The 25,112-nt window shown below is 64.6% G+C and overlaps 3 protein-coding genes across 8 annotated transcripts in view; all 3 read left to right on the top strand.

The window, feature by feature from the left end:
- RAB11FIP3 (RAB11 family interacting protein 3) overlaps positions 1-6,111 on the top strand; it is a 73,696-nt gene extending 67,585 nt beyond the window's left edge. For all 4 annotated transcript variants that reach the window (XM_063414271.1, XM_063414274.1, XM_063414272.1 and 1 more), the window contains 4 exons: positions 1,507-1,644; positions 2,560-2,715; positions 3,072-3,212; positions 3,932-6,111. In XM_063414271.1, coding sequence (XP_063270341.1) covers positions 1,507-1,644; positions 2,560-2,715; positions 3,072-3,212; positions 3,932-4,045 — 549 coding nt within the window. In that variant the 3' untranslated portion in view covers positions 4,046-6,111. The remainder of the gene's footprint in view (positions 1-1,506; positions 1,645-2,559; positions 2,716-3,071; positions 3,213-3,931) is intronic.
- Positions 6,112-9,721: 3,610 nt separating this feature from the next.
- On the top strand, positions 9,722-21,086 carry SEPTIN12 (septin 12). 3 transcript variants are annotated; one of them, XM_063414100.1, is made up of 11 exons: positions 9,722-9,900; positions 12,217-13,200; positions 18,106-18,309; positions 18,838-18,966; positions 19,131-19,212; positions 19,308-19,445; positions 19,876-19,993; positions 20,071-20,166; positions 20,281-20,377; positions 20,590-20,641; positions 20,745-21,086. In XM_063414100.1, exons 1-11 carry the CDS (start codon positions 9,846-9,848, stop codon positions 20,887-20,889), a joined length of 2,100 nt encoding a protein of 699 aa, XP_063270170.1. In that variant the 5' UTR covers positions 9,722-9,845; the 3' UTR covers positions 20,890-21,086. The 3 variants fall into 3 exon arrangements, with proteins under 3 accessions (XP_063270170.1, XP_063270172.1, XP_063270171.1); XM_063414102.1 differs by lacking the exons at positions 9,722-9,900; positions 12,217-13,200 and adding an exon at positions 15,025-15,211; XM_063414101.1 differs by lacking the exons at positions 9,722-9,900; positions 12,217-13,200 and adding an exon at positions 17,293-17,440.
- Positions 21,087-21,227: 141 nt separating this feature from the next.
- On the top strand, positions 21,228-22,994 carry LOC134559393 (myeloid-associated differentiation marker-like). Its single transcript, XM_063414103.1, is given in 2 exon segments — positions 21,228-21,598; positions 21,600-22,994. Coding segments are annotated over 2 exon segments (1,197 nt in total). The 5' UTR covers positions 21,228-21,532; the 3' UTR covers positions 22,731-22,994.
- Positions 22,995-25,112: the final 2,118 nt, after the last annotated feature.

The raw sequence follows: 25,112 nt of genomic DNA, 5'->3' as shown, positions 1-25,112 counted from the left end.
TTGTCCTTGCAGTTTCCCACTGTTCAGCCTGGAAGCTGGGAATAAACCCCTGCTAAATCTCTCTGTGGCAGGGGCTACTCGGGAGGGGACTCGTGCCCTCTTGTGGAAGCTTGTCCCCATCCCTGTCCCCATCCCTGTGGCCAGTCCAGTGCAGGGGAGGAGGAGGAGCAGGGATGCTCCATCTCCATGTCCTGGGATCTGTGAGTTGAGTTTTCAAAGATCCGTGTCACCTCCCAGCCCCTCTCACTGACCCTGCTCAGGATCCGAGGCCCTACAGGGCTGGGGGCTTCCCGAGGCTCCCTGGGATGGGCAAGAGCCTCAGCCTTAGGGACTGTGTGGGTTACAGGTGGGACACCTGGAACAGGGGCTACATTTTGTCTCTGCCAAGCTTGCCAAGAATTAGGGTTAAAATAGAACTGAAATCAAGCTTCCTCACCCAGCTGAAGGGCCTGAGGCTTTTTATCCGTGTTTAATCCCACGGGAGAGCGCTGCAGCCCCGTCCCTCCTGACGTGGTCTGCATCTGCCAGGACCTTGTGAGCACTGCAGAGGCTGGGGGCAGGAAAACCCCGGTGGCTGTGAGGATGAGTTCCCTGCTGTGGTGTGTTTCAGCCACGGGAAGTTGGTTTTGATCCATGCAGAGCTCCTCTCCTCCACAGTGAATGGGATGGAGGAGGAGCAAGAGGTGCAGTCACTGCCCCTCCCTGCCAGGAGAAGCCTGGCTGATGAGCTGCTCTCCTGTCCAGTGCCCAAAAATCAGGATTTTGTTGTCAGTGTTGCCTTTCCTGCTGGTGTGGTGCCTCTGGTGCTGCTCCCTGGAGCAGGACACCCCCGAGGCAGCACCTGGAGCTCCCCCATGGAGCTGCTCCTCAGCCCTGTGTGCCACAGGCCATCCATCCCCAGCACTAGAGGGGTCTGGTGCCATTTGTGGGGTTCTGAAAGCCAAAACCTTTCCTGTGGGCCTGGAAGCTGCGAGCCCAGGGAGGGGGGGAGCTGGTCACGGGCAGAAGGGGCTGCTCTGGGGGCTGTTGGCATTTTCACCTGCATCCCAAACATTCAGCCAAGGCTTTGGGGAGGAGAAGGGAACAGAGCTGGGCTCTGTGTTTTACATCCCAGCTTGAACTGGTCTATTCCTTCTTGGATCAGCCCTCAATTAAAACCTTTCATATCTGAAACCAAGAGGGAGGTAAAGATCTCAGACTCAGGACTTTTCTGAGATGCAGACATAAGGAGCCTTATGATTTAATGTCTCTCCTTGGCCTGGAGCCCCGTGCTGGCCCCAGTCCCTCCCAGCCCATCCCACGCCAGCATTGCTTCCCAGAGAACAGCACAAGCGTGGATATTGATGTGGATTCACTCTGGAGCCATCCCTCAGTGCTGCCAAAGGCCCAGCCCCGGGGCCCTGAGCAGATGAGATCCCAGCAGGCAGAGCCTCCTGGTGCGTCAGGAGAGCAGCATTCCCTGGGAGCCAGGCCGGCCCCTCACTGGGGCTGCTCGTGTCCTTGCAGGAGAAGCAGAAGCTGCTGGATGAGATTGAGGACCTCACTGTGCAGCTCACAGAGGAGCAGGAGAAAAAGAGGAAGATGGGGGACAAGCTGAGTCAGGAGAGGCACCAGTTCCAGAAGGAGAAGGAGTCGACGCAGGAGGTGAGCGGAGTCTGGGGCTGCCACAGCCCTGTCCCCAAAATGTGGGAATCTGGCCTTGGCAGCCTCTCCAGAAATGGGCATGACTGGAGCAGTGGGTGCTGCCTGGGCAGAGGAAAGGGGTTCAGCAGCTGAGCTGCAGCACCTCAGTCACTTCTGCTGCTCTGAAATCCATCCAGCATTGTCCTGCAAGGCGGCTGTGCCACCCTGGCCCCTTCCCTTCCCTTCCAGGAAGGAGCAGTGGCAGAGGCACGTGGAGCCAGCAGGCAGGAGCACAGGGGGGTGAGCTGAGTGCTTGGGAGCAGGATCAAACCCTCCCCATCCTCCCATCATCTGTGCCTGGTGACTCCAGCTGGAGCCCAGGCAGGGCTGGCTGTGGTGGCAGGAAAGGAGCTTTGGGCCCAAAGTGGGATTTGTTGTCACTGTGGTGTCACTGAGGATTCTGGGGTGAGGAGGGAACCCAACCCTGCAGCAGGAGGCAGCTGGCTGGGGAGGGACCCACACTGCTGGGGGGTCTGTGCTGCTGCAGACCCAAACCCAGCCCTCCAGCAAGGTCCTTCCAGGGCTGGGCTCATGTATTTTAGTAGCTCCCCAAGCTCTCCTGGCTGCTGGAGGTGTGAAGAAGGAAGAGGAAACCAAGTGCCCCCCAGAAAGGAATTCAGTCTTGGAATGGTTTGGGTTGGGAGGGACCTCAAAACCCATCTTGTTCCACCCCCTACCATGGGTAGGGACACCTTCCACTATCCCAGATTGCTACAAGCTCCATCCAGCTGGGCCTTGGACACTTCCAGGGACAGGGCAGGCTGCTCTGGCCAGCAATCCTGCAGCAGCAATCCATGGAGCTGCTCCCACATCCAGAGGGTGCTTCTGGACCTCCGGGCCCTGTGGCACTGAGCTGTCCCCTTGCCTCCTCTGCAGCTCATCGAGGACCTCAGGAAGCAGCTGGAGCACCTGCAGCTCTTCAAGCTGGAGGCGGAGCAGCGCAGGGGCCGGAGCAGCAGCATGGGGCTGCAGGAGTACAACAGCAGGACACGCGAGACTGAGCTGGAGCAGGAGATCAAGCAGCTCAAGCAGGCAAGGAGGGTTGGGCTGGCAGGGAAACCATTCCCTGACACCAAGGGAGGACCAGCAGGGGCCAGGGGTTCTCTCCCAAGGGATGGAGTGGATCCAGGAGCCCAGTGCTGTTTCTCTCTCCTGGGAGAGGGAGGTTGGTGCTTTCTCAGGGGCAGCAGAAGCCCTTCTCTCTGCTGTGGCCCCTGGATCTTCCCAGTGTATCTCATGCTTCCAGAGGTTCTCCAGGCTCTGCTGAGATGGAGGCAGCAGCCCATGTTCTGTTCCCAGGGCTGTGTGAGCTGTTAGGGTGAAAGCCCTGTGTGCCTTTGCCAGGCTGGATCAGCTCTGAGTACCAGGTGCTTTGTGTGTGTGAACAGGATAACAGGAACCTGAAGGAGCAGAACGATGAACTGAACGGGCAGATCATCAACCTGAGCATCCAGGGAGCCAAGAACCTGTTCTCAGCCTCCTTCTCCGAGTCCCTGGCAGCAGAGATCAGCTCTGTCTCCAGAGATGAGGTACGTGCTGTGAGGAGCTGCTGGCTCAGACTGCACCTTCCTGGCTGCCTCCACCTGGGGCAGCCTGAGAGGAGCTGATGTGCCCTGTCTGTGGCCCAGCCCATGCCCAAAATTCCTCTGGAAGCTGGCAAGAGCAAAGAAATCCCCACACAATTATCTGTAGAGGTCTCAGGACTTACCCTGCCTCCCAGCCCTCCCTCCTGGGAACAGGCAAGCTGCTCCCTACCCATTTTCTGATTCTGGCAGCTCTGCTTTGCCTGCCCTGGGACAGCCCTCCCCTTCCAGGACAGAGCAGCCACCATGGGCTGTGTCCATCTGTCTGGAGCTGTCATTAAACCCCTGAGATCCAGGACATTCCCCCAGGAGATCCCAGCTCCTCAGGACGTGTTCTCCCTGAACACAAACCACAGGTGGCCGAGCCTGCACAAGCACTGGAATTAAATCTTTAACACCTCAGGAAGTGGGGAAACACCTGGATATTTTGGGGATCCAGTGGAGGTGTGAGGCTCCCTTGCTCTCTCCAGGGCCCCACCAGGCTGAGGGCTGGAGGAAGGACAGGAGTGAGCAGAACCAGTTTTCCCTGGCCACTTAAGCAGGGTCAGGAATATCCCAGTCCAGAGTGAAGAGCCAGGGAGACACCCATGGCTGCACAGAGCCACGGGAGGCCCTCGGCAGTGCCAGGCAGTGACGTGTCCCTCCCGTTCCTCCCTGTGCTGCAGCTCATGGAAGCAATCCAGAAGCAAGAGGAGATCAACTTCCGCCTGCAGGATTACATCGACAGGATCATCGTGGCCATCATGGAGACCAACCCCTCCATCCTGGAGGTCAAGTAACGCCGCCCGCGCTCGGCGGCGCATTTGGTGCTCTGAGAGGATGAAGAGGGACTCCAAACGTCTTTGCACTTGATGAAGGCACAAGGAAGCCTCAGGTCGAGGGGTGACTGAGCCACGGACCAGGGAAGAGGAGAAGCAGCAGCCAGGCTTTGCTGTCTGACTGTTGTTTTGAAGCCCTTCTGGCTGCGGAGGGGCGAAAGGGAACCTGGAGAGGGAGCTCAGGAAGGGGACACTGCAGGAAGTGCCTGTGGCGCTGGGACTGTCCCCACAGGCACCGGGCCCCTCCCAGAGATGCTCCGAACCGCGGGAGATCGGGATGGAGATGGAAGGGACAGCGCTGACTTTGCCCTGCTGCCCTGCCCAGCCCCAGCATCTGCTGTGCCAAAGTGTCCCTGACACGCTCGCTGGGCAGAGCTGGGAACGTGCGCATCCCGGACTCGCACGGGGTTGGGGTTTGGTTTTGTTTTGGGGTTTTGTTTTTTTTTTAATTAACTTAATGCAAATGTCCTCATCCCGCCGGCTCAGCCCATCCTTGCCCGTGCTCCTGCTGGGGCCGGCAGAGCCCTCAGTGGCTGCAGGGGCAGCCCGGGGCCGTTGGGGACAGGGCGTGAGCACTCTTGGTCACCTGCCTCCTTATTTATTTTTGCTGTCTGTGGCTCAGTACTGCCGGCTCTGTCGGCATCCCGGCTCCGCTCCCTCCTCCTCCTGTCGGGCTGTGCCGCTGAGGTGGCTCCGGGAGAAGCTGTCCCTCGTCCCCAGCTGGGGACAGACACGCGGGCTCTGCCTGGCACCGGGGCGAGGCTGCCGCTCCTCACCCCGCACTGGAGGCCGGTCCTGGCAGCCTTTCCTCGTCCCGGCCTGGGACACGCAGCCCTTGGGGAGCCTCAGCGGAGGGGCCCGAGCTCCCCAGCTCACCTCCCGAGGTCCCTGCCTGGGGACAGTGGCCTGTGCCATTCCCAGCCGGAGCAGGGCTCTGCTGGTGATAGCTGCAGTCCTGGAGGGAGAGCCTGCTCCGCCTGCCCTCCCCTCTGTCCGCTGGGCTGGGGCCGGAGGGGCCGCACTCGTTCCTCGCCCCCGGCGCTGGCCCGGGCTGGAATCTCCGGGCCGGTGGGAGCGGAGCCGGAGACAGCGGCAGCTCCCCGGGAAACAAAGCCATGTTTACATCAGACAGCGGCCGGGGCACCGCGGGAGGAGGCAGCCGCCGAATCCCAGGGATCGGCTTCAGCCAGCGGCTCCTCTTCCTGCTTGGCAGGTCTGGGGAAGGCAGAACGGCCTGGAAGCAGAAGCCACAGCGATCCCGGGGGTCCCTGCTCCTCCCCGAGCCCCCTGCAGCCCCCGGGGTGACCCTGCCCGGGGACACACGGCCGCTGTCACCGCCTTATCCCGGGGGACCCGGCCCAGCCCCGTCACCTCTGGGTGCTGATCCCCCAGAGCCCCTGCGGGGTCGGGGTGACCCCAAACCCCGGGGCAGCTCCTGCACCCCAGCCCTCCCCACCCCTCCCTGCCCCCAGGCCGCGGGAAGAAGCCACGTAATGTACATTTCCAGAGAAGCTTTGGGTGTAAATCAGTGTATACTTGGAGAGGGAAATTTTTTCTATCTTGTAGAGTAGGTATTTTTATAGAATGAAGGTTGATCCATTTTTTAATACTTTAAAAGAAGAGAGAAATGTATCTGTGTATACACAAAAGCATATATATATATATGTATAAATATATAAATATTGGAGATCTGCCTTTCTCGACTTGGGATCCGGGATCCCCGGGTCTCAAACAATCGTTTGTTTTTTCCTGTCGCTCTCACAGAGGTACTGTAACTGTAAATAAGCACTGGGGGAAAAAAAAAAAAAAGTTTTAAGCAAACAAAAAGCACTGACTTGCACATTCACCATGCTTTAAAGTCCCTATGGAGAGAGAAAAAGAAAAACAAAAAACAAAAACTGTATATCCTGAAAATATTCCTCTTTCCCAACTGGTATGTGAAGGAAGTCCCCCAAAAAGAGGCAAAAACGGTATTGTCTTAACTGATGTATCAATTCTTGTCGGATTAAAAGCTGTTACTATTCCTGCCCAGAGACTTTTTTTCCACAGAGGTGGATTGGAGCATCCTGAGGATCTGAGTGCTGGGTTGGAGCTTCCAAAATATCCGAGTGCTGAATCTCCAGCGGGGCTGGATCGAGTGGAAATGCTCCTGCAGCAAGGAGTGCCCTGATCTGGGGAGGATGGATGAGGGTGAGGGTGAGGATGAGGGTGAGGGTGAGGGTGAGGATGAGGGTGAGGATGAGGATGAGGATGAGGATGAGGATGAGGATGAGGATGAGGATGAGGATGAGGATGAGGATGAGGATGAGGATGAGGATGAGGATGAGGATGAGGATGAGGATGAGGATGAGGGAGGCTGGACCCTGCTGATTCCAGAGGGATCAAGGTCGGAGGGAGCCAAAATCTCCCCAGCCAGCCAAGCTGTGTGGGTGGGAATGGGGGAATTCCCCCTTCCCCTTCCTGGAGGATCCAGGTGGGCTGAGGGACCCTCGGAGCTGATCCTGCTGCCCCGGGACGGGGCAGGCTGGGACAGGGACTCGTGGGTCTGCTCCAGGCAGGAACACGGAGCTTTCCCTTCCCTCTACACCGGGAGAACTCCCTCGGAGCACTCGGCTGTTCTGAACTGCTCCAAAAATCCCTTAAACGCCCTCGCCTCCCTGCTAAGCTGCTCCCCACCCCTCTAAGCCTCCTCCACCCCTCCCCACCCCTTTAAGCCGCCCCAAAGGGCCTGAACGTGCAAAATCCCCTCCCAGCTCCCGCCGTGCCTCTGGACGGCTCCAGACTGCTCCTCTGAAGTGCCCTGGAGCTGCAGCAGAGCTGGGGAAAGGCTCTGACACACCCTGAGTGCCCTGAAACCCCCCAGATCGCTTCAAAGTGCTCCACGCTGCGCAGAGCAGCACTGAGGCTCCAAAACATCCCAGAGCTGCTCTAAAACATCCCTGACGTGGTCCAAAATGTCCCTGATGTGCTCTAAAACATCCCTGAGCTGCATAAAGTGTCCCAGAGCTGTCCCAAAACATCCCTGACACAGTCCAAAATGCCCCTGACATGCTCTAAAACATCCCCGAGCTGCATAAAACATCCCAGAATTGTCCAAAAACATCCCAGAGCCCCTCCAAAATGTCGCTGGCATGCTCTAAAATGTCCATGAACTGCTCTAAAACCATCTCTGAGCTGTCCTAAGCATCCATGAGCATCTCTCAAACATCCTGGAGCTGCTCTAAACCACCCCAGATCTGCCCTAAAACATCCCTGAGCTGCCCTCAAACATCTCCTGAGCATCTGTAGATCACCTCTGTAGCATTCCCAGCTGCTCTACACACTCCAGGCAGTTCTAGAGTGCACCAAAGATTTCCCTAAACACCTCTAAAACATCCTTTCAAAAATTCCTCTGAAATCTCAACCTCCAGCATCTCGAAGCTGCTCTAGAAATGGGGTGAGTAAATAGCTCTGGGGATGTTTCTGTAGTGCTGCGTTGCTTCGAGGAGCTGTAAATCACCTTTGAGCAGCTCAGGCTCTGGAAGGATGGAGCTCTGGCCATCACTGAACCTCTTGAACTGCTCAAACAACTCTTGTGCTCCTCCAACCAGCCCTGAAAGGCACCAAGATTCTCAAACTGCCTCAGAGTGGCACTTGAAGCCCTCTGAACTCTTCTAAAACTCCTCGAAATAGCTCAAAATGGATCACAGAAAAGGTCTCGTGGCAGCTCTGAGGCTCTCCAAGCCTCCTTCGTGCATCTGTGAAACTCCTCGAGTGCCCCAACAGCCTCCAAAAGGCCCTTGAAACCCCTCTGGACCTTCCTCATGTGCCTTTTTAATAGCATCTCTAAACTCAAACAGTTTGCAACCACCCTAACACCCCTCTGAATAACATCAAAGGGGTACAGGCAGCCCTAAAATGATTCCAAAGCTTCTTGAAAACTCATTAAAAAATAATCAGAGCTGCTCCAAAGCATTCCAGCTGTTCTGCATCTCCTCTGAAAAGGGCTCTGAACGGCTTAAAAACTCTCCAGCCTTTTCTATACTGCTCCAGAAAAGTCCTAAAGCTCTGAAGGTGTCTGCATCCTTCAGAACAGCTCCAGAGCTGGTCCCAGCCCAGCTGAGCTCTGGCCCTTCCACCCAGCTCAGGGGGCTGAGCACTGTGACAAACCTGGGCTCAGGTCTGGGCCACTCATGACAGGAAGGACATGGAGGGGCTGGAGTGTGTCCAGGGAAGGGGATGGAGCTGGAGAAGGGCTGGAGTACCAGGATAGGCTGAGAGAGCTGGGAAAGAGGCTCAGCCTGGAGAAAAGGAGGCTCAGGGGGGCCCTTCTGGCTCTGCACAACTCCTGACAGGAGGGGACAGCCAGGGAGTCGGGCTCTGCTCCCAGGGAACAGGGACAGGACAAGGGGAAACAGCCTCAAGTTGTGCCAGGAGAGGTTTAGGTTGGATACTGGGAAAATTTCTCCATGGAAGGGGTGGTCAGACCCTGGCACATCTGCCCAGGGCAGTGGTGGGGTCACTGCCCTTGGAGAGGTTTAAAGATGTGGAGGTGGCACTTGGGTACACGTTTCAGTGGTGGCCTTGGCAGTGCTGAGGGACAGTTGGACCTGATGATCCCAGAGGTCTTTTCCATCCACAATAATCCTGTGATTCAAAGAGCCTGTGGGCACTCCTGAACGCGCCCAAAGCCTCCCACGACCAAGGCCACCACGATCATGTCCCACGTGCCCTGGTCCACATCCTGTGTGTCCACAGCAGGGCTGGACACAGCAGGACTCCATGGCCACGTCCCTCGTCCCCATCCATGGCAGGAATGTGCTCCAGCCCACACCTGGGGCTCTGCTGCAGGAGGACCCTGTGTGGAGAAGGGATTTGCAGCTCCTTCCTCTTCCCCATCTGCTGCTGATCCTGGGTTGGGGCTGGGATGGGGTTAACCCTTGGCAGCCGGGCTGGGAGGGAGGAGGGCCCTACCCTGGGCTAGGGGGGCAGCCCCGGTGCAATCCTCACCCCGGGGTGCTGCCTGTGCCACCCTGTGGACCTGCCGTGGGCAGATGCTCCCGGGGACCGCGGGCCCCAAGGCTGCTCCAGGCGCAGCGTGGGACACCAGCCCTGGCAGGGACACTCCGGAGGGTGGTGACAGCCCAGCAAAGACCCCACACCCAGCCAGGAGACAGCGACGGCAGCCCTGCCTGTTCCAGACCATTTTCCTCCTCTTGCTCCAAGCTCCAAGCAATTCCTGGGTGATGCAGAACTTGGGGAGGATCCCCTGCCGCGGGAGCCTGGCGGGGCACCCCAGCCTGCCTGGGACCCCTCAGCCTGGCCAGGCTTCCCCCCCGCTTCTCCCGGACCTCCAGTCTGCCCGGTCTCCTCCAGCCCGCCGGGGCCCCCCATCCTTCCTGGGAGCCCTCCAGCCTGGCCAGGAACTCCGCCCCCGCTCTCTCTGGGCCCCCCAGCCTGCCTGGGACCCCCAGCCGGGGGCTGCAGCATCCCCGTGCCCCGGGATGGGGCGGGCGCGGCGGGGCCGGAGTTGCTGCGGGGGCCGGCCCGGGGGAGGCGGGGGGGTCTCGGGCCGGGGCGGGGGCGCAGGCAGGACCTCCCCCTCCCCTCCCCTTCCCCTCCCCTCCCCTCCCCCGGCCCGTCCCCTCCTCCTTCCCCTCCCGCCGAGGGCAGCCGGCGCCGGCCCGTCCCGTCCCGGGGCTCGGTGGGCTCCGCGGCGCTCCCCCGGCGCTGCCCCCTCCCCGTGCGGGGGTCCCGGGTGGGCGGCGGCCCCGGCCCCGCCATGGCCCGGCTCTCGGTCAGGGAGCACCTGGACGGGATCCTCTCCGACTTCGAAGGTGCGGCCAGGCCCCCCCGGGGCCGGGTGCGGTGGGAGGAACGGGGGATGTCCCCCGGGGGGAAACGCTCCTGCCTGGGCGTCTTGGGGGGCGGGGGTGCCCCCCAAGGGCTGAGCATCGTGGGGGGCTGCCCTCCCCCTCCCGGAGGCTGATTTTGGGGGCGATGCTGCTGGCTGGACTTTTTTTGGGGGGGGGGTGGGGGTGCCCGCCAAGGGGTAGCACCGGGCACTGGGCTTCGGTCCGGGGGTTTCGCTGCTGCTGGGCTGGGGGTCTTGGGGTGGGCTGAGCATCGTGGGGGCTGCGCTCCCCACTGGGGGCTGGGATTGGGGGGGATGCGAAGCTGGGCATCTGGGGGGGGCCTGGGAGGTTCCCCGAAGTCTCAGCGTGTAGGGGGCTGAGCTCCTCTCCGGGGGCTGGGTATTGGGGGCGGGGGGAAATGCCCCCGGGGGCTGCACAGGGTGGGGACATGGGGTGACCCCCAGGACTGGGCACCGTGGGGGCTGCTCTCGCCCCAGCCCCGGGGGATGCAGGGGTTCTCTCGGGGGGCGCGGCTGTGGGGTGGGCCAGGGGGGCTACCTGGCTGCAGGGAGCGGGGGAAGGTGTGGGACCCCCCCCTGCCCGCGGTGCCCCGGTGCGCGCTCCCGCGTGTGCGCGCTCTCACCCGCGGGCCGGGGGCTGCGGCGGAGGCCGGGCCGGGGGCGGGAGGCGAAACCCGACCCCGGGGCTGCTGCTGCCCTCGCCGGAGAGGAATGTGTGCACCTACCCCGGGCACCTTAACCCCGCCGCTGCCGGCTGACACCCCTCAACCGCCGCCAAACCCCCCAACCCCCCCAAACCCCCAGCCGAACCTCCTGCACCACTCCTTTACCTCCCACCATCCCCCGAGCACCCTGCCACCCCTCTAAACCTCCTGCCACCCCACCTCAGCATGTCCCCTTCTCCTCCTGCCACCCCACCTTCACCCCGTGCCATTCTCCCAACCCCCCCATCCGTCCCGAACCTTCTGCCACCCCCTTCGCCCTCTGCCCCCTCCCAGCGCCTGCCACCCCCACCCTGCGCTGCCTCCCCTCATTGCTCCCCCTGCCCATCACTCCGGACATCATCTGGAGCCTGGATGAGGCTGGGTCAGGGGCCAGAGGCAGGCTTGGGGGGAAAGGAGGCATTTGGGGCTGTAACAAAGCAGATACATGGATGTGGGGAGGGGGTCGCCGGCCCTGTGACCCCGTGGCCCCCGGCAGCCCGGCCGGTGGGGCAGGGCGGGACCGGCCCGGAATTACCTGCCCTGGGGGGAGCTGTGATTGGCAGCGCCCACACCCCGGCCTCTGACCCCTACCCTGCCCCGGGCACGGGGGCACCAGGGGAGGGGGCAGGGACGGGACCCTCAGCACCGCGCTGCCTCCGGCGCCGCGGCTGAGGAAGAGGAGGGCGGGCGGGCTGGTGCCAGCGGTGGGTGCCGGGACAGGCTGGCACACGTGTGAGGGTGCAGGGGCGCAGCGTGGGCCGCCCCACGGAGCCCCCGGGGCGAGGCAGGCGCTTTGCAGAGAGGGCGAGGGAGGCTCCGGGGGGAACCCGCGTCCCCCACGCTCCCCCGGCTGCGGCAGCGTGCGGAGCCCCTCGGGCAGCTCCTGGGAGCCTCCTGCGGGGCTGGGGGCAAGGAGAGGGCGGCCGCACCGTGGGGGCTTCACGGGGGTCCCACCCATGGGGACGGTCCCACATCCTCTGCCAGGCGCCCGCAGGTGGTGCCAGCAGGAGCTGTGCACCGGGGTCCGGCGCTGCGGTGCCCCCGGGCAGGCAAGGGTCCTGTGGGGCACGTTGGCACCGAGGGCTGTGCCGTGGGCCCGTGGCTGCTGCGAAGCCGCGTGGGAGGCGCAGCAGCAGTCGCCAGAACGGGCTGTGACCGTCCCTGGGGGTGGCGACAGCGCTGGCCCGCCGGCCATCGGTGGGCTCCGGGGTTAACGCCCGGGAAAGGGCAGGAATCCTTCCCTTCCCGCCGCCTGCCTGGGTGGATGCAGGGAGAGAGGGTCAGGCGGGGATCCGGTTACTCGGCCGGATCCCTTTCAGGGGAATAAAGCGGGCAGTGTGCTGCGAGGGGAGCCGGCGGCACCGGCCAGATAAAGCGGGGAACAATGATAAAACCCGCGGGGACAGCGCCGCAGGGCTGGGGAGGAGCTGGCGCCGCGCTGGGGTCCTCGGTGGGACGGGCACATACGCAGGGGACACCTCTGGGTGATGGGGGGGACACACACAGGGGTGCGGAGGGTCACCGGGTACCACTCCCATGCCACCATCTCTCTCTCTCTCTCTCTCTATCCCCAGCGCTCAAGAAGTCATTTGAGGCAGAAGATGGGGACGAGGCTCCCGGCTCCCCGCTGTCCCCAGGCACCGGCGAGAGCCACCAGGCACTGCAGCCCGGCCGCCCGCCCCGCACGGGCAGCGCCGCCGGCCCCAGCCCCGCGCCCAGCCCCGTGCTGCGGGCCCGGCTCGGCACCGGCCGGGCCAGCGGCACCACCGGCATCGCCCGCGCCGCCTCCTTCCAGGCCCGCCAGGCCTTCGCTACGGGGCCGGGCAGCGACGGGGAGAGCCAGCGCAGCTCATCCTCCAGCCTGGAGAGCCCCGCACCCACCGGGCCCCCGCAGGCGCCGGGCAGCCCCCCGGCCACCAGCTCCGGCTTGAAGAAGGTGCCGTCCCACGGCAGTGTCTTCCCGGTGGAGCTGGATCATCCCCTCCGCGGGGCCGCCGCCAGCCACGGCTCCCTGCCAGCGCTGGACCTGCACATCGCCGAGGAACCGAGCCTGGGGACGCCGTGGGGCACCCAGGGCTCTGCACCCCAGCCTCGCACCCACCAGCCTTCCTCCGCCTCCTCCTCTTCCTCCTCCTCCCTGCCCCCATACGATGGCACAGAGACAGCCCCGGGGCTGCCCCCGCTCCCCGAGGGGCCGGGGGGGTGGGACACGGGTCCCCGCATGGTGTCCCGGCCGCAGCGGAGGGTCACCCTCGGCGCCAGCCCCATCCCGTCCCGCCGGGCCCCTCCTCAGCCCTGGGGCCAGGGGGAGGCTGAGGGCAGGGCCGGGGGGCTGCCCCCACTGCCAGCCCCCCAAGCCGCCACCTTCAGGCTGGTGTCGCAGCCGCAGACGGTGCAAGTGAGCTCCCAGCCTGCCTTCCTCGGGGGGCTGGTGCTGGTGCCGGCCCTGGGGACCCCTGCCAGCGCCGGGCTGATGGGACCGCGGGGGCCCTGCGCTGTGGCAGCGGCTCCCGGCGAGGCTGCGGCCGGCAGCGGGGCAGCGGTGACGCCGGAGCACGGTAGGACTTGTTCTTGTCCCCGTCCCCTCTCTCCATCGGGCCCCCCTCGGTGGGCGCAGCGTTGCCAAAACCCCGCATGAGCCGATGCCGGGAAGAGCGTAGGGTGGCAGTGACTCTGGGGACAGGAGCCCCCAGCTCGCTGCTCCCCCGTGCCGGGGGCCCCGGGGCGCGCTGGCTGTGGGGGGGCTGCAGGCGCGGAGCCCAGCGCGGGGCTGGCGGCGCTGCGGGCCCACCCGTCCCCGCGGGGCTGGAGCGATGCCCGCACCGCCCCGGCGCTGATCGCTCTTCCCGGCGCTGATCGCTCTTCCCGGCGGGGGCAGCCCGGGGCTCCTGTGCCCCATCGCGCCGGGCCCCGCGCGTGCCGCCTATCGCCGCGATCTTGTCCCGCGTCCAGCGCTTTCTTCCCTCTCATCCCTGCTCGCTTGGCACGGCGCTGGATCCTGTTCCGCCCTTCCCGTGGGGCGCAGGAGGTGGCGGGGGGCCAAGGTGCGCCGGGGCGTGCTCGGCGTGCGCCGAGCGCCGCGGGGAGCGGTGCCCGCCTCCCCGGCACGGCTGTGCCCTCGGCTCCCGCCGTGCCGAGCCCGTCCCCAGGCATGGGGAGGGGGTAGCCGAGTGTCCTCCTTCCCCGCGGCCGCTCCAGGAGGGCCGGAGGGCCCAGGGGTGGCCGGGAGGCGGCCGCCGCCGCCGCTCCCCGGTTGGGTGCTTGGGGCTCTTTGCCCGTCTCGCTGGGCTGTCGTGGAGCCGCCGTCGCCGGCCCTAAGTACTGACGCGGCGAAGGCATCCATACATCTGCTCCGGGCCGCGGTGAATCATCCCCCAGCAATGCCCGTGGCCCTGCTGCCCAGCCGGCCCGGCTGCCCCGCTGCCCGCGGCACCCCGGGCGAGGGATGAGGCTGGGGACGAGCCGGGGTCATGAGGACACGGGGGAACAGAGCTTGGGGCTGAGCCAGAGTGATGGGGACACTGAGGGACAGTGCTCAGGGATGAGACAGGTGATGGGGACACTGAGGGACAGTGCTCAGGGATGAGACAGGTGATGGGGACACCGAGGGACAGTGCTCAGGAATGAGACAGGTGATGGGGACACCGAGGGACAGTGCTCAGGGCTGAGACAGGTGATGGGGACACTGAGGGACAGTGCTCAGGGCTGAGACAGGTGATGGGGACAAGGATGTGATGCTCAGGGCTGTGTCAGGATGATGGGGACACAAAGGGACAGCAGTTGGGACAGGGACAAGGGGACAGGGACAAGGGGACACGGATCTTGGGGCCAAGCCCCTTTGTGGTGGGGGCACAAAGGGAAAGTGCTCAGGTCTGAGACGAGGTGACAGGGACACGGTGCTCAGGACCAAGCTGTGGTGACGCAGTTATGCTCAGGGCTGAGCTGGGGTCATGGGGACACGGCGCTCGGGGACAAGCCAGGTCACAGGGAGACAAGGGACAGCGCTCAGGGCTGTGACAGGGACACGGTGCTCAAGAGCAAGCTGGGGAGACGGGGAAGTGGGGACACGGAGCTTGGGATGGAGCTGGGGTGATGAGGGGACAGTGCTCAGGACAGAGCCGTGCTGGTGGCCGGCAGCCCAGGTTGGGGGGACACATGAGCCAGCGGGCAGCGGGTGGCACCGGCTGCCCTGCAGATGGCCCAGGACTGGCAGGGGGCTGGCAGACACTGCTTGGGCACAGCGGTTTCTCTGCCAGGAAGAGGTGGGAACGTGCTGTTTCCTCTCCCGGGAGGCCACCCCGGCCCCCAGCCGCTGACACCCGTGGGTGGCCTCGGGGCGCAGGGGCACGGTGGGTCCCACGCCCCGTAGGAGGAAGCTCCAAGTGAGCCGCCGGCCGCCGCATTTCACTTCCACGCCGGGTCGCCCACACAGGGCCCGGGGCGAGGAGGAGGAGGAGCGGAGGAGGAGCCGTGGGCCGCAGCCGCCCTCTGCCTTGCACCCCAGGAGCCAGTTGGCCCCGGTGACCAGCTCTCGGCGGCAGCAGCCCCGGCTCCGGCCGGCTCGCCCAGGTAGGGATGGCGTGGTGGCAGTGGGCAGGGTGGTGGGGCAGGGAGTGCTGCCAGCGGGGCTGGGTGGCTGTCCCCCGTCCCCAGCAGTGCTGCAGGCGCAGGGTTTTGCTCGATGGTTCACTTCTGCTTCTGCTCACTGACGGTCCCCGGCCACCCCCAGCCCCGGCCCGCGGCTCCCACGGCCAGACGGACGGGCTGGCTCTGAGTCTGGCTGCGGATGGGGACTGTCACCACTGTCCCCTCAGGTCGTGTTTGGCACTGGGAGAGGCACTGGTGTTTCTGGGTCAGATCAGCCAGGGAGGCAGAGCTGTGGTGTGGCTGGGGCGGGGGGTGCATCCCCAAAACCTCCATCCCTTTGCCAGAGGGGTCAGCTCCCTTGTGCTGGACCCAGGGCCAGGCTCTCCCATCCTGTGCCCGGCTGCTCGGTTTGGAGCAGTGGTGAGCAGCCGGACAAGGAGCTCCTGTCCCAGCTCATCCTCTCCCAGCACCCTCCACCCTTGAAGCTTTATTACAGGCTTCCCAGGGAACTGGCCAATTAACCCTGCATCGGTAATTAAATCCATGGAGAAGACCACGGACCCGGGATTACTTGTCCCTGTCTGGAAAATAAGAGCATCCCTGATGAGTCCTGGAACAGGTCTGGCTGCAGGAGCCATTTGCCCCGGAGCTCCGTGGGGATGCCAAAGAGCTTCCACGTGGCCACCCAGCTGCTGGCCATTGCCAGCGGGGCTTTTTGGCAGTGAGGGCAGGGACACAGGGGGCTCTGGAGCCGTGGGGGAGGCAGCGGTGGGTGCAGCACCCAGTGTCACCCTGGACGTGCCCTCTGGCTGTGGGTGTCTCCTTGGTGCTGCCACTGGCAGAGTGCAGGGCAGTGGCTGAGCCCCTGCGTGGGGGCTGCACCCTGGGGACCACCCCGGGTAGCTGGGGGGTGCAAGCACCAAATCCCACCTGCTCCCTGCCTGCAGTGCCCAGCACCCTGGATGGCTCCAGTGGCTGCACCTGGATCTGTCCTGGCAACTGCCAAGGCTGGCAGAGCCTGGGAAGGGGGGCTAGGGTGGGGGTACAGGGGGGCCGATGTCCCCCAGGGAAGAGGGCTGCAGTAATTATTGGGGTCCTCTCCCTAATGAGAACCTCCCGTCCCACGTCTCTGCCAGCCTGTGGAACACCCTGCTGGGACGGACGGTGCTGGGTGGGTGGATCCCTGCCGGAGTGGGCACCCTGCCCAGCCCCCCAGCCGGGTGTCTCCGCTGTCACCAGGAAATCCGCGGCTGTTTCACCACTTCCGAGGAACATCCCGACCCAGGGGGCGCAGCGGGAGCTGGGACATGCGACACTGCTGTCCCCCAGCTTGCCGTCACCGGCACACAGTTGGCACGGGGTGCTGGGTGGCTCCCACGCCGGGATGCCGTTGCCATGGCAATGGAGTGCTTCATCTCCATCATCTCCCGGTACCGAGGGCTGGCTCGGGCCGGCCCCTGCCCGCATGCCCCTTGTCCCCTGGCTGTGTGGCGCACGGACATGGCCTCAGCAGGTCCCTCGCGGCCTGGGCCGTCGCAAGCTGCCGCTCCAGCCTCGCCGGTGCCAAGCGCCGGCTGGCACGCACGGGGGAGGCTGCGGCGTGGGGGGACGCAAGCGCCGTGGGGCACTGCGGCACTGGGATGGGCGGCAGGGCCAGCACCTCTTGTCCCACCCCGCCATGCCGGGCCTGGGCACAGGTGCTGCTGGGGAGGGTGGGGGTCACAGCACAGGGTGGTCCCCGGTGCCCGTGGGTGCCAGTGGGGATCGTACCCACAGCCAAGCACACAATGGCCACTCCCATTCAGTGCCACCGCAGCCACTCACGGGGGTGGTGGGGGACAAAGTGAGGAGTGGGGGTGTCCTGCGCCATGGGAGGGGTCCCCATCCGTGCTGGCCTGGCTGGGAGGCTGAGCAGTGCCCTGTGCTGGGTGGGCACAGCCGGGTGGGCACAGCCTTCCCCACCCACCAGTCGGTCGGCAAACCGGGTGCAGGGGCTTGGCTGTGGTGGGGAGGGGGCTGCGGGGGGCGGGATATTGCCATGCTGGTCATGCGTGGGAGCCGCAGCCTCGGCGGAGCCGGGTTGGTGCCAGCCGGGAGCTGGCGGAGGGAAGGGGCCGGGCTGCGGCGCCGCCGGGGATGGGCAAGCGGATGGCGCCCAGAGCACCCCCCAGCCCGTAGCGGGGTGCTGAGCGAGGGCACCGCGGCGCCGAGGTAGGACCTGAACAATGGCCGTGCTGGGAAGCAGCAGCAGGAGGAGGAGGAGGAGGAAAGAGATTTGGGGCTGCTGCACAAAGGGCTGGGGCGGGCACCGGGCTCCAGTGGCCTCCGGGCTGGGACATGCTCCGGGCACGGTCCCCCGGCAAACCCCGCGTGTCCCTTGGGGCTCGGGGTTGGCCGGTGATTACGCTGCACCCCCGGCAGCCCCGGTGTCCCCCTCCCAGCAGTGCCCAGTGCCTGGGTACAAGGTGGATGCGCTGTGGGGTGGCACGTCCTGCCCTGGGGCTGGAGTCCCCCGGGCGTGCCGGGGCCGGAGCGCTGCTGCAAGAGCTGGCCTGGCGTGGGTGACCGCGTGGGCTGGGCAAAGGATGCTGGCCGTGGCCGCGGTGCCCCACGACCGCAGAGCAACCGGTGGCATCGCGGGCTCCGGTGGCACGGCCAGCCCAAAGATGCCCCTGGCAGCTCCGCGGACCCTTCGGCGCGGCGGGGGCGTGCCCGTGTTGCCATGCCGAGCCTCCCCGGCTCCCAGGAATGTGCCGGGGCTGCGTGCCCGCCTGCCACGGCCGCTGCTGAGGCAACGCTGCCGGCGCGGGGGTGGGCACCGAGCGGTGGGCACCGAGCGGTCCAGGCTCACCGCCTTTGCCCACCCCGCCGTGCAGGGAGCAGCCTGGAGCCCGAGGAGCGCAGCATGGAGCCGCCGGCCGTGCCGGAGGAGGAGGAGGAGGAGGGGGCGGTGCCCCTCTCGGTGGCGCCCGGCCCCGTGGGCTGCCAGCTCTTTGGATACGTGGGAATCGAAGCCGTGCTCGACCAGATGAAAATCAAAACCATGAAGACAGGCTTTGAGTTCAACATCATGGTTGTGGGTGAGTGCAGGGCGTGGGGTTTGCACCTTATTGGGGTGGGAACACTGGTTCAAATTCCACCATACCAGGGGAAATCATGCCTTTAAGGGATTTTAAGGAAATTTAAGGGATTTAAACTGATTTAAGTAGCAAACAATTGGAAAGGAGTAATATCCCGTACCCCACAGCATAGTAATGCTGATAGTAATGTAAGCTCATCCCAACCTCTGAGATGCTCCCAAATGGATACTGAGGGGCTATTGCCTTGGGGAATAAATTTGTTTGGACGATAAACCAGACTAGCCCAATCTGAGATGCTCCCAGATGTGTACCAGGGGTTATGACCTTGGGGAACAAATTTTTTCCTGGGATAAAATGGACTATCCCAACCTTTGAGATGTTCCCAAGTGGATACCGAGGGGTTATTGCCTCGGGGAAGAAATTTACTCGAGGATAACCAGAGTTACTCCAAGCTCTGGGTTGCTCCCAAGTGGATATCAAGTTGTTACTGCTCCGAGGGACAAACCAGAGGTGCCGGTGTCCCCTCAGGGCAGAGCGGCCTGGGGAAGTCCACGATGGTGAACACCCTCTTCAAGTCCAAGGTGAGCCGCAAATCCTCACAGCCCGGCCAGGACGAACGGATTCCCAAAACAGTGCAGCTCCAGTCCATCACCCACGGTATGGTCACCACCACGGGGTCGCGTCCCCCCAGCCCTTGGGAGAAGCAGGGGACTGGGGTGGGGGTCTGAAGCTGCATTCACAGCCTCAAAGTAATCCCCTATGCCTGGTCCCCTGCTTTTCCCCAATGCTTCTCCCCCCTGACCCACCTCTCTGCCCCACAGTCATCGAGGAGAAGGGGGTGAAGATGAAGCTGACGGTGACCGACACACCAGGATTTGGGGACCAGATCAACAACGAGAACTGGTAGGACACAACGGGGTGCAGGAGCCCAGCTCTGTGGGTGGCAGTTTGGGGTAGGGGTTGAGCTCAGGTGCTGTCCCTCAACTCCTCATCCTCAGCTGGGACCCCATCATTAAATACATCAACGAGCAGTATGAGAGATACCTGCGGGAGGAGATCCTCATCACCCGCAAGAGGAAGATCCCAGACACTCGGGTCCATGGATGCGTCTACTTTGTGCCCCCCACAGGTCACTGGTGAGTCCCCACTCACAGCACCCGTAGGTGATGGCCTCACTGTAGGGTGGTTGTGTCACCCTGGGATGATGGTGGTGGGGTCACCGTGAGGTGATGATGGTGCAGTCTGGGGTTGTAATAGTCAGGTCACCCTGCGGTGATGGTGGTGGAGGCACCTCAGGGTGGCACTGGAATGGGAGTGGTGTGGTCATCCCATGATGAGCACCATGCCATAGTGGTTGCTATGGGGTGGTTGTGTCACCCTGGGATGATGACGGTGGGGTCACCCCAGGGTGACAGAATAGGGCATCAGCCTGGGGTGGTAGTGGGGAAGGTCACCTCAGTGTGATGGTGCTGGGGCCACCTCAGAGCAACCCTGGGGTGGTAGTGGTGGGGTCATCCCCCAGTCACAGAGGTGGGGACACCCTGGAGTGACGGCAGTGCTTGTCAGGCTGCGCCCACTGGACCTGGAGTTCATGCGGCGGCTCAGCAAGATCGTCAACGTGGTGCCGGTGATCGCCAAAGCTGACACGCTCACCCTGGAGGAACGGGCAGAATTCAAGCAGCGGGTGAGGACAGGTCCCCGAGGGGCTCCCGGGCTGCCCCATGTCCCCCCCAGCCCCGGCTTAAGCCCTGTATCCTGCAGATCCAGGGGGACCTGAAGACCCACGCCATCAGCGTGTACCCCCAGGAGGACTTCGACCAGGACCCCGAAGACAGGGCACTGAACGACAGGATTCGTGTGAGTGCTGGGATGGAGGGATGGAGGGGGACAGGGACCCCGGGGAGCCCAGCAGGTACCCTGGGGACCCCGGGGGAGCAGCACCCGGGGCGAGCACAGCCTCTGTGCTGGCAGGAGAAGATTCCCTTTGCCGTGGTGGGGGCAGACCAGGAGCACCAGGTGAACGGCAAACGGGTGCTGGGCCGCAAGACCAAGTGGGGCATCATTGAAGGTGAGCAGAGCCCCTCACACCCCCAGCCCTCTGCAGGTGCAGGGAGCAGCACCCACGGGTGTTCCTCGCATGGGTGGGTGTTGAGCCATGGCAGGTGGCATGGAGCTGTGCCGTGCTCCAGTGGTACCCAGAGTGTGCCAGGATGTGCTGCCCGGGCATCCCAGCACCACTGAGCCCTCCTGCCAGCCCTGCCCCTCTGCCTTGCTTTGCAGTGGAGAACCCAGCACACTGCGAGTTCCCCCTCCTGCGGGACCTGCTTATCCGGTGAGCAGGGGACAGGGTAGGGAGTGCTGGAACCCCACGGGGTGACAGCAGGGTGAGGGGGACAGTGACGTGATGCCCTCCCTCCCCCTGCCACCCCGGGCAGGTCACACCTGCAGGACCTGAAGGACATCACCCACAACGTCCACTACGAGAGTTACCGCGTGCGGCGGCTGAACGAGAGCAACCGGCCGGGGCTGAGCGCTCTGAACGGGCTGCCCGGCAAGGGCGAGGCCAGCAGCCACCTTTGAGCCACCTTGTGCCCCCCACATCACCACTGGACCCCACGGCAGTGCCCACCCCTGCCAGGAGCCTGCCTGGGGTGAAGAGTACCTCCCAAGAGTGCCCAGCTGCCCTGGCATGGGTCCCTCATCCCCAAGCTCTGCCATGGCACAGACCCCTGGACCCTGTGTGACATTAAAGGTTAATCCAGAGTCTTCAGCCTTCACCCTCCTGCTGGACTCCCAACTTTTGATGTGCCACCACCCTCCTGTGCTGCTCTGGCTGCTGGCCCCTGACAGGCACCCTGGGGAAGTGGAGGTGCTGCCTGTGGGGCGTAACCAGGGTGCAGATGCCCTCCCCACAGTCACCCCACCACCCGGCCCAGTGAGGCAGCTGGCACAGCTGGACTTTGAGCCGCTTATCAAATGGTGGAGGTGCCGGGAGGGGAGCGGAAGTACCGGAGGGGTGTGGAGGTGCCAGAGAGGTGTCGAGATGTCACCCTCAAGGGTGTGAAGGGGCTACACCCAGCTGTGGCACCACCCTGTCAGGGGCACTGTACTGGGTGCAGCCCCTAAACCCCTTAGGGGGACCCAGTGGGTGCTTCCTCGCTGGCTACCAAGCCCTGGTACCTGCCAAGGTGCTGGGGTGGCCCCGCCAGCACTCTAGGGGTGCATGAAAGGCCCTTCTGTACCTCCTGCCATGGGCAGGGCTGGGGCTCGCTGCCAGCACGGTGGCACAGGGTGGCTTCCTGCCTGCCCCGGCCCCACGGCAGGGCTCGGCGTCACCGCCCTTTGCCCAGCCCCTCGTTAATGATCTACCCGTCCCCGTGGCCGCCAGCAGCTGCCCGGCGTGGTGGCAGTGGCAGCAGAGCCGGGGGTCCCTGGCTCAGGGGGGCCGGCGGCTCCCTGCCCTGCGCTCCACCCTTCTTCCCCAGCAGCCAGATAAGAGCGGCTGCGGGCAGCGCCCATTGCCCGGCGCGGCGTGGGCAGAACGCGGCCGGACCATGGCCATGGCCACAGCGAACCTCCGTGCCCTGACCTCCTGGGTGGGCATCGCCCGGCTCTTCGCCGTCGTGCTCTCCTGCCTCGCCTTCAGCTTGGTGGCCTCCACCGGGCACTTCGAGGCTCCCTACGGGACGTGGTGCATGTTCACGTGGTGCTTCTGCTTCACCGTGACGCTGCTGGTGCTGCTGCTGGAGCTGCTGGAGCTCTACCCCATGCTGCCACTCTCCTGGGATGACTTCACCTCGGCTTTCTCCATGCTGGCGGCTCTGATGGTCTTCACCTCCTCGGTGGTCTTCCCTACCACCTTCATCAGCAGCCCCTGCAGCAGCAACCAGTGTGCCCGGCAGGCCGTGGCCACCACCGCCTCGTGCCTCTGCTTCCTCGCCTACGCCGTCGAGGTGTCACTGACCCGCGCCAAGCCAGGGGATGTCAGCAGCTTCCTTTCCACTGTGCCTGGGCTCCTCAAGGTCTTCGAAGCCTACGTGGCTTGCCTGATCTTCTCCTTGCTGGATGAATACAATAGGGAACCTGGCCTGATGTGGTGCGTGGCTGTCTACTCCATCTGCTTCATCTTCACCCTGCTCATCATCATCTTCACCATCGGCCGCTGCCTCACCTACATCCCCTGCCCGCTGGAGAAGATGCTGGTGGGGTACAACTTCCTGGCCCTGCTGATGTACCTCACTGCCACCGTGCTCTGGCCTCTCTACAGCTTCCGGGGACAGAGCCGCCCCGATCCCTGCGGCACGAAATGCCCGTGGAACAAGCACCTGGGGGTCACCTTCCTCACCATCTTCAACCTCATCGCCTACTTGGTGGACCTGGTCTACTCCACCAGGATGGTCTTTGTCAGGGCACCTCCCTAAGGGCTGCGGGCGGGGCCGGGGGCGGTGGGACGCGGCTGGGCGCCGGCGGCGGTTCGGAGCTGCGGGCGGAGCTGGGGAAGAGGCCGGGTGCCTCGGAAAGCTCCCAGTCCCCGTGCTGGAGCAGAGAGCCGGGGGCTGCTCCCAGGGGTGCGCTCAGCCAGGGGCCCCGCAGGCTGCACAGAGAGGGGGGCTGGAGGGGCCACGAGGGGCTCCTGAAACCCTGGAACTCGAGGGAGCTTTGGGATTAAATTGGGTTATTTTTCACTCGTTTCTGCCTCCTCTTTCTTCCTCTTCCCAACCTCCTGCAGGATCCCTGCTGGTGGAGTGAGAAACTGAGGGCACCATTGGCACTGGGAGCTGCGGGTGACTTTGGGGGGCACCAGCAGCACTGGGGGGGGGCACCAGCAGCACTGGGGGGGGCACCAGGCTTCGGAAAATCCTTTCTTCTCCTTGTTGACCCTGCACTGGAGTGAAGCAGGGCATGACCAGGAAAAGCCCAACCCGGATGCCTTTTTCTTGGCACCTGCACAGGGCCCTGCCAAACAGGTTCAGGAGGAATGCAGCTGTTGGGGGGGCTGAGAGACCGCCAGGTACTTGTCACCAGCATGGCCGGGTCCTTGTCACCACCACAGTCACCCCAGTGGGAACCCTGCAGGGTTTGATCCCAGCCACAAAGGCTGGAGTCCCCCTTTGGGGGCTGCTGTGGTGTCCCCTCCCTGGGGGAAAATGGGGAAGGGGCTGGCTGCTGCCCAGTGCCACCAGACCTGGGGGTGCTGACACACACCATGGGGGGGACAGTGACACCACAGGCTGGTATGTGGGAAGAAGGCAGCCTGCAGGGCGGGCAGGGGAAGGTGTGCCTGTGGGCAGAGCTCCTGGCACCACGCTCCCGGATGTGGGATGGGTGCCCGTGGGGCACCCTGGCAGGTTTTGGGGCCATTGTCCCCACACTGCTCCTTCTGCCACTGCTTGTCCTGGCCACAGCCTGGGGCCATCCCTGCTGCCCTGGGGCTCACAGGGTAACACAAAGTGGGGTCCCCACCACCAGGAGATGACACAGGCTGGCAATCACAAAAGAACCCACAGGTGCCCCCATGCCTGGGCAGGTGGCACTTCTTTGGCAGTGCCAGGGCCACTGCAGTGCGGGGTCCCAGCAGTGCCGGGGATGGCAACACCACAGGGTGGCCCAGTGGGTGTCCCCTTTGCCCAATCCCTGTCTCCACAGTGGCCATCACGCTGGCACTGATGGGCCACTCCCCTGCACCCCAGGGCTGGAGGGAATGGCAGAATTTTGGGAGGAAATAACAGGGAAATGACAGTGGCGAGGCACAGCCCAGTACTACACGCGAGCACTGGGTATTGACAGTGCCAGGATGATGGAGATTAGCAGAGGAAGGAGGACGGGAGGCGCAGGGAGTGACAGCAGTGTCACTGGTGATGAGCTGTGCTGGTGAGGTGTGGCTGTGGATGGCACGTGGGCAGTGCCAGCACGTGGGGTGTGGTGAGGCTGGGGGGGACAGGGGCCAGGCTGGCAGCGGGGTGCAGGTGAGTGGCTGGAGGAGCTTTGGGGGTTCTCAAGGGGGGCGCAGCCCAGGAGCCCCAGTGGGGCATCTCCCAGCTGGGGCACACGGAGGTGCTGGGTGTCGATGGGAGGACCTGAGACCTGGGTGGGTGTGGGAAGCCCCAGTGCTGGTCTGTGCCGTGCCAGGGGTACCCCGAAGCTGGAAGGTCTCTCGGTGCCGCGCCACGGTGCCGTGGTGCCGGTGCCGCTGTCTCTGCGGTGCCGGGGCCGGTGCCCGTGTGTCCACGGCGGTGCCTCTGTCTCTGTGGCGCGGCGCCGGCGCGGTGCCGGTGCGGTGCCGGTCCAGGTGCGGCGCGGCGCCGGCGCGGTGCCGGTGCGGTGCCGGCGCGGTGCCGGTGCGGTGCCGGTGCATTCCTCCCCCTAGGGGTCGGTGTGCCGCGGCGCGGGGGGCGGTGCGGGGGGCGGCTCGCTCCTGCGCACGGCCCGGGACGGCCGGGGCACGGCGGCGGCGGCGGCGGCGGTGGGAGCGGGCACCGCCGCGGGCCGGTGAGTGCGGGCGGCGGTGGGCGGCGGGGCCCGGCCCGGGGCGGGGGATGCGGCCGCGGACAGCGCTGGGGAAGGGGCGGCTGAGCCCGGCCGGGGGGCTCCTCCTTTTCCAGCCGGCGGGGCCCGGTCTGAGCTGCCGGGATGGGGAGGGGAATGTCGTGCTCTGCAGTGCTCCGGTGAGTCCCGGGGTGTCACCTCCCGTTTGCCGGGGCTGCCGCTGCCCCCGGTACTGGAGTCCCTGCACCCTGACATCAGCACCCAGCCCTCTGCCCTGTCAGCAGGGTGTCCCTGTGTCCCGCGGGGGTGCCCCTGTA

This window comes from Prinia subflava, chromosome 17 (genome assembly GCF_021018805.1).
Source record: "Prinia subflava isolate CZ2003 ecotype Zambia chromosome 17, Cam_Psub_1.2, whole genome shotgun sequence".
In the NCBI taxonomy this organism is placed as follows: domain Eukaryota; kingdom Metazoa; phylum Chordata; class Aves; order Passeriformes; family Cisticolidae; genus Prinia; species Prinia subflava.
The sequence above is the reverse complement of the archived record's forward strand: the minus strand, read 5'-3'. Positions and strand labels throughout refer to the sequence as shown.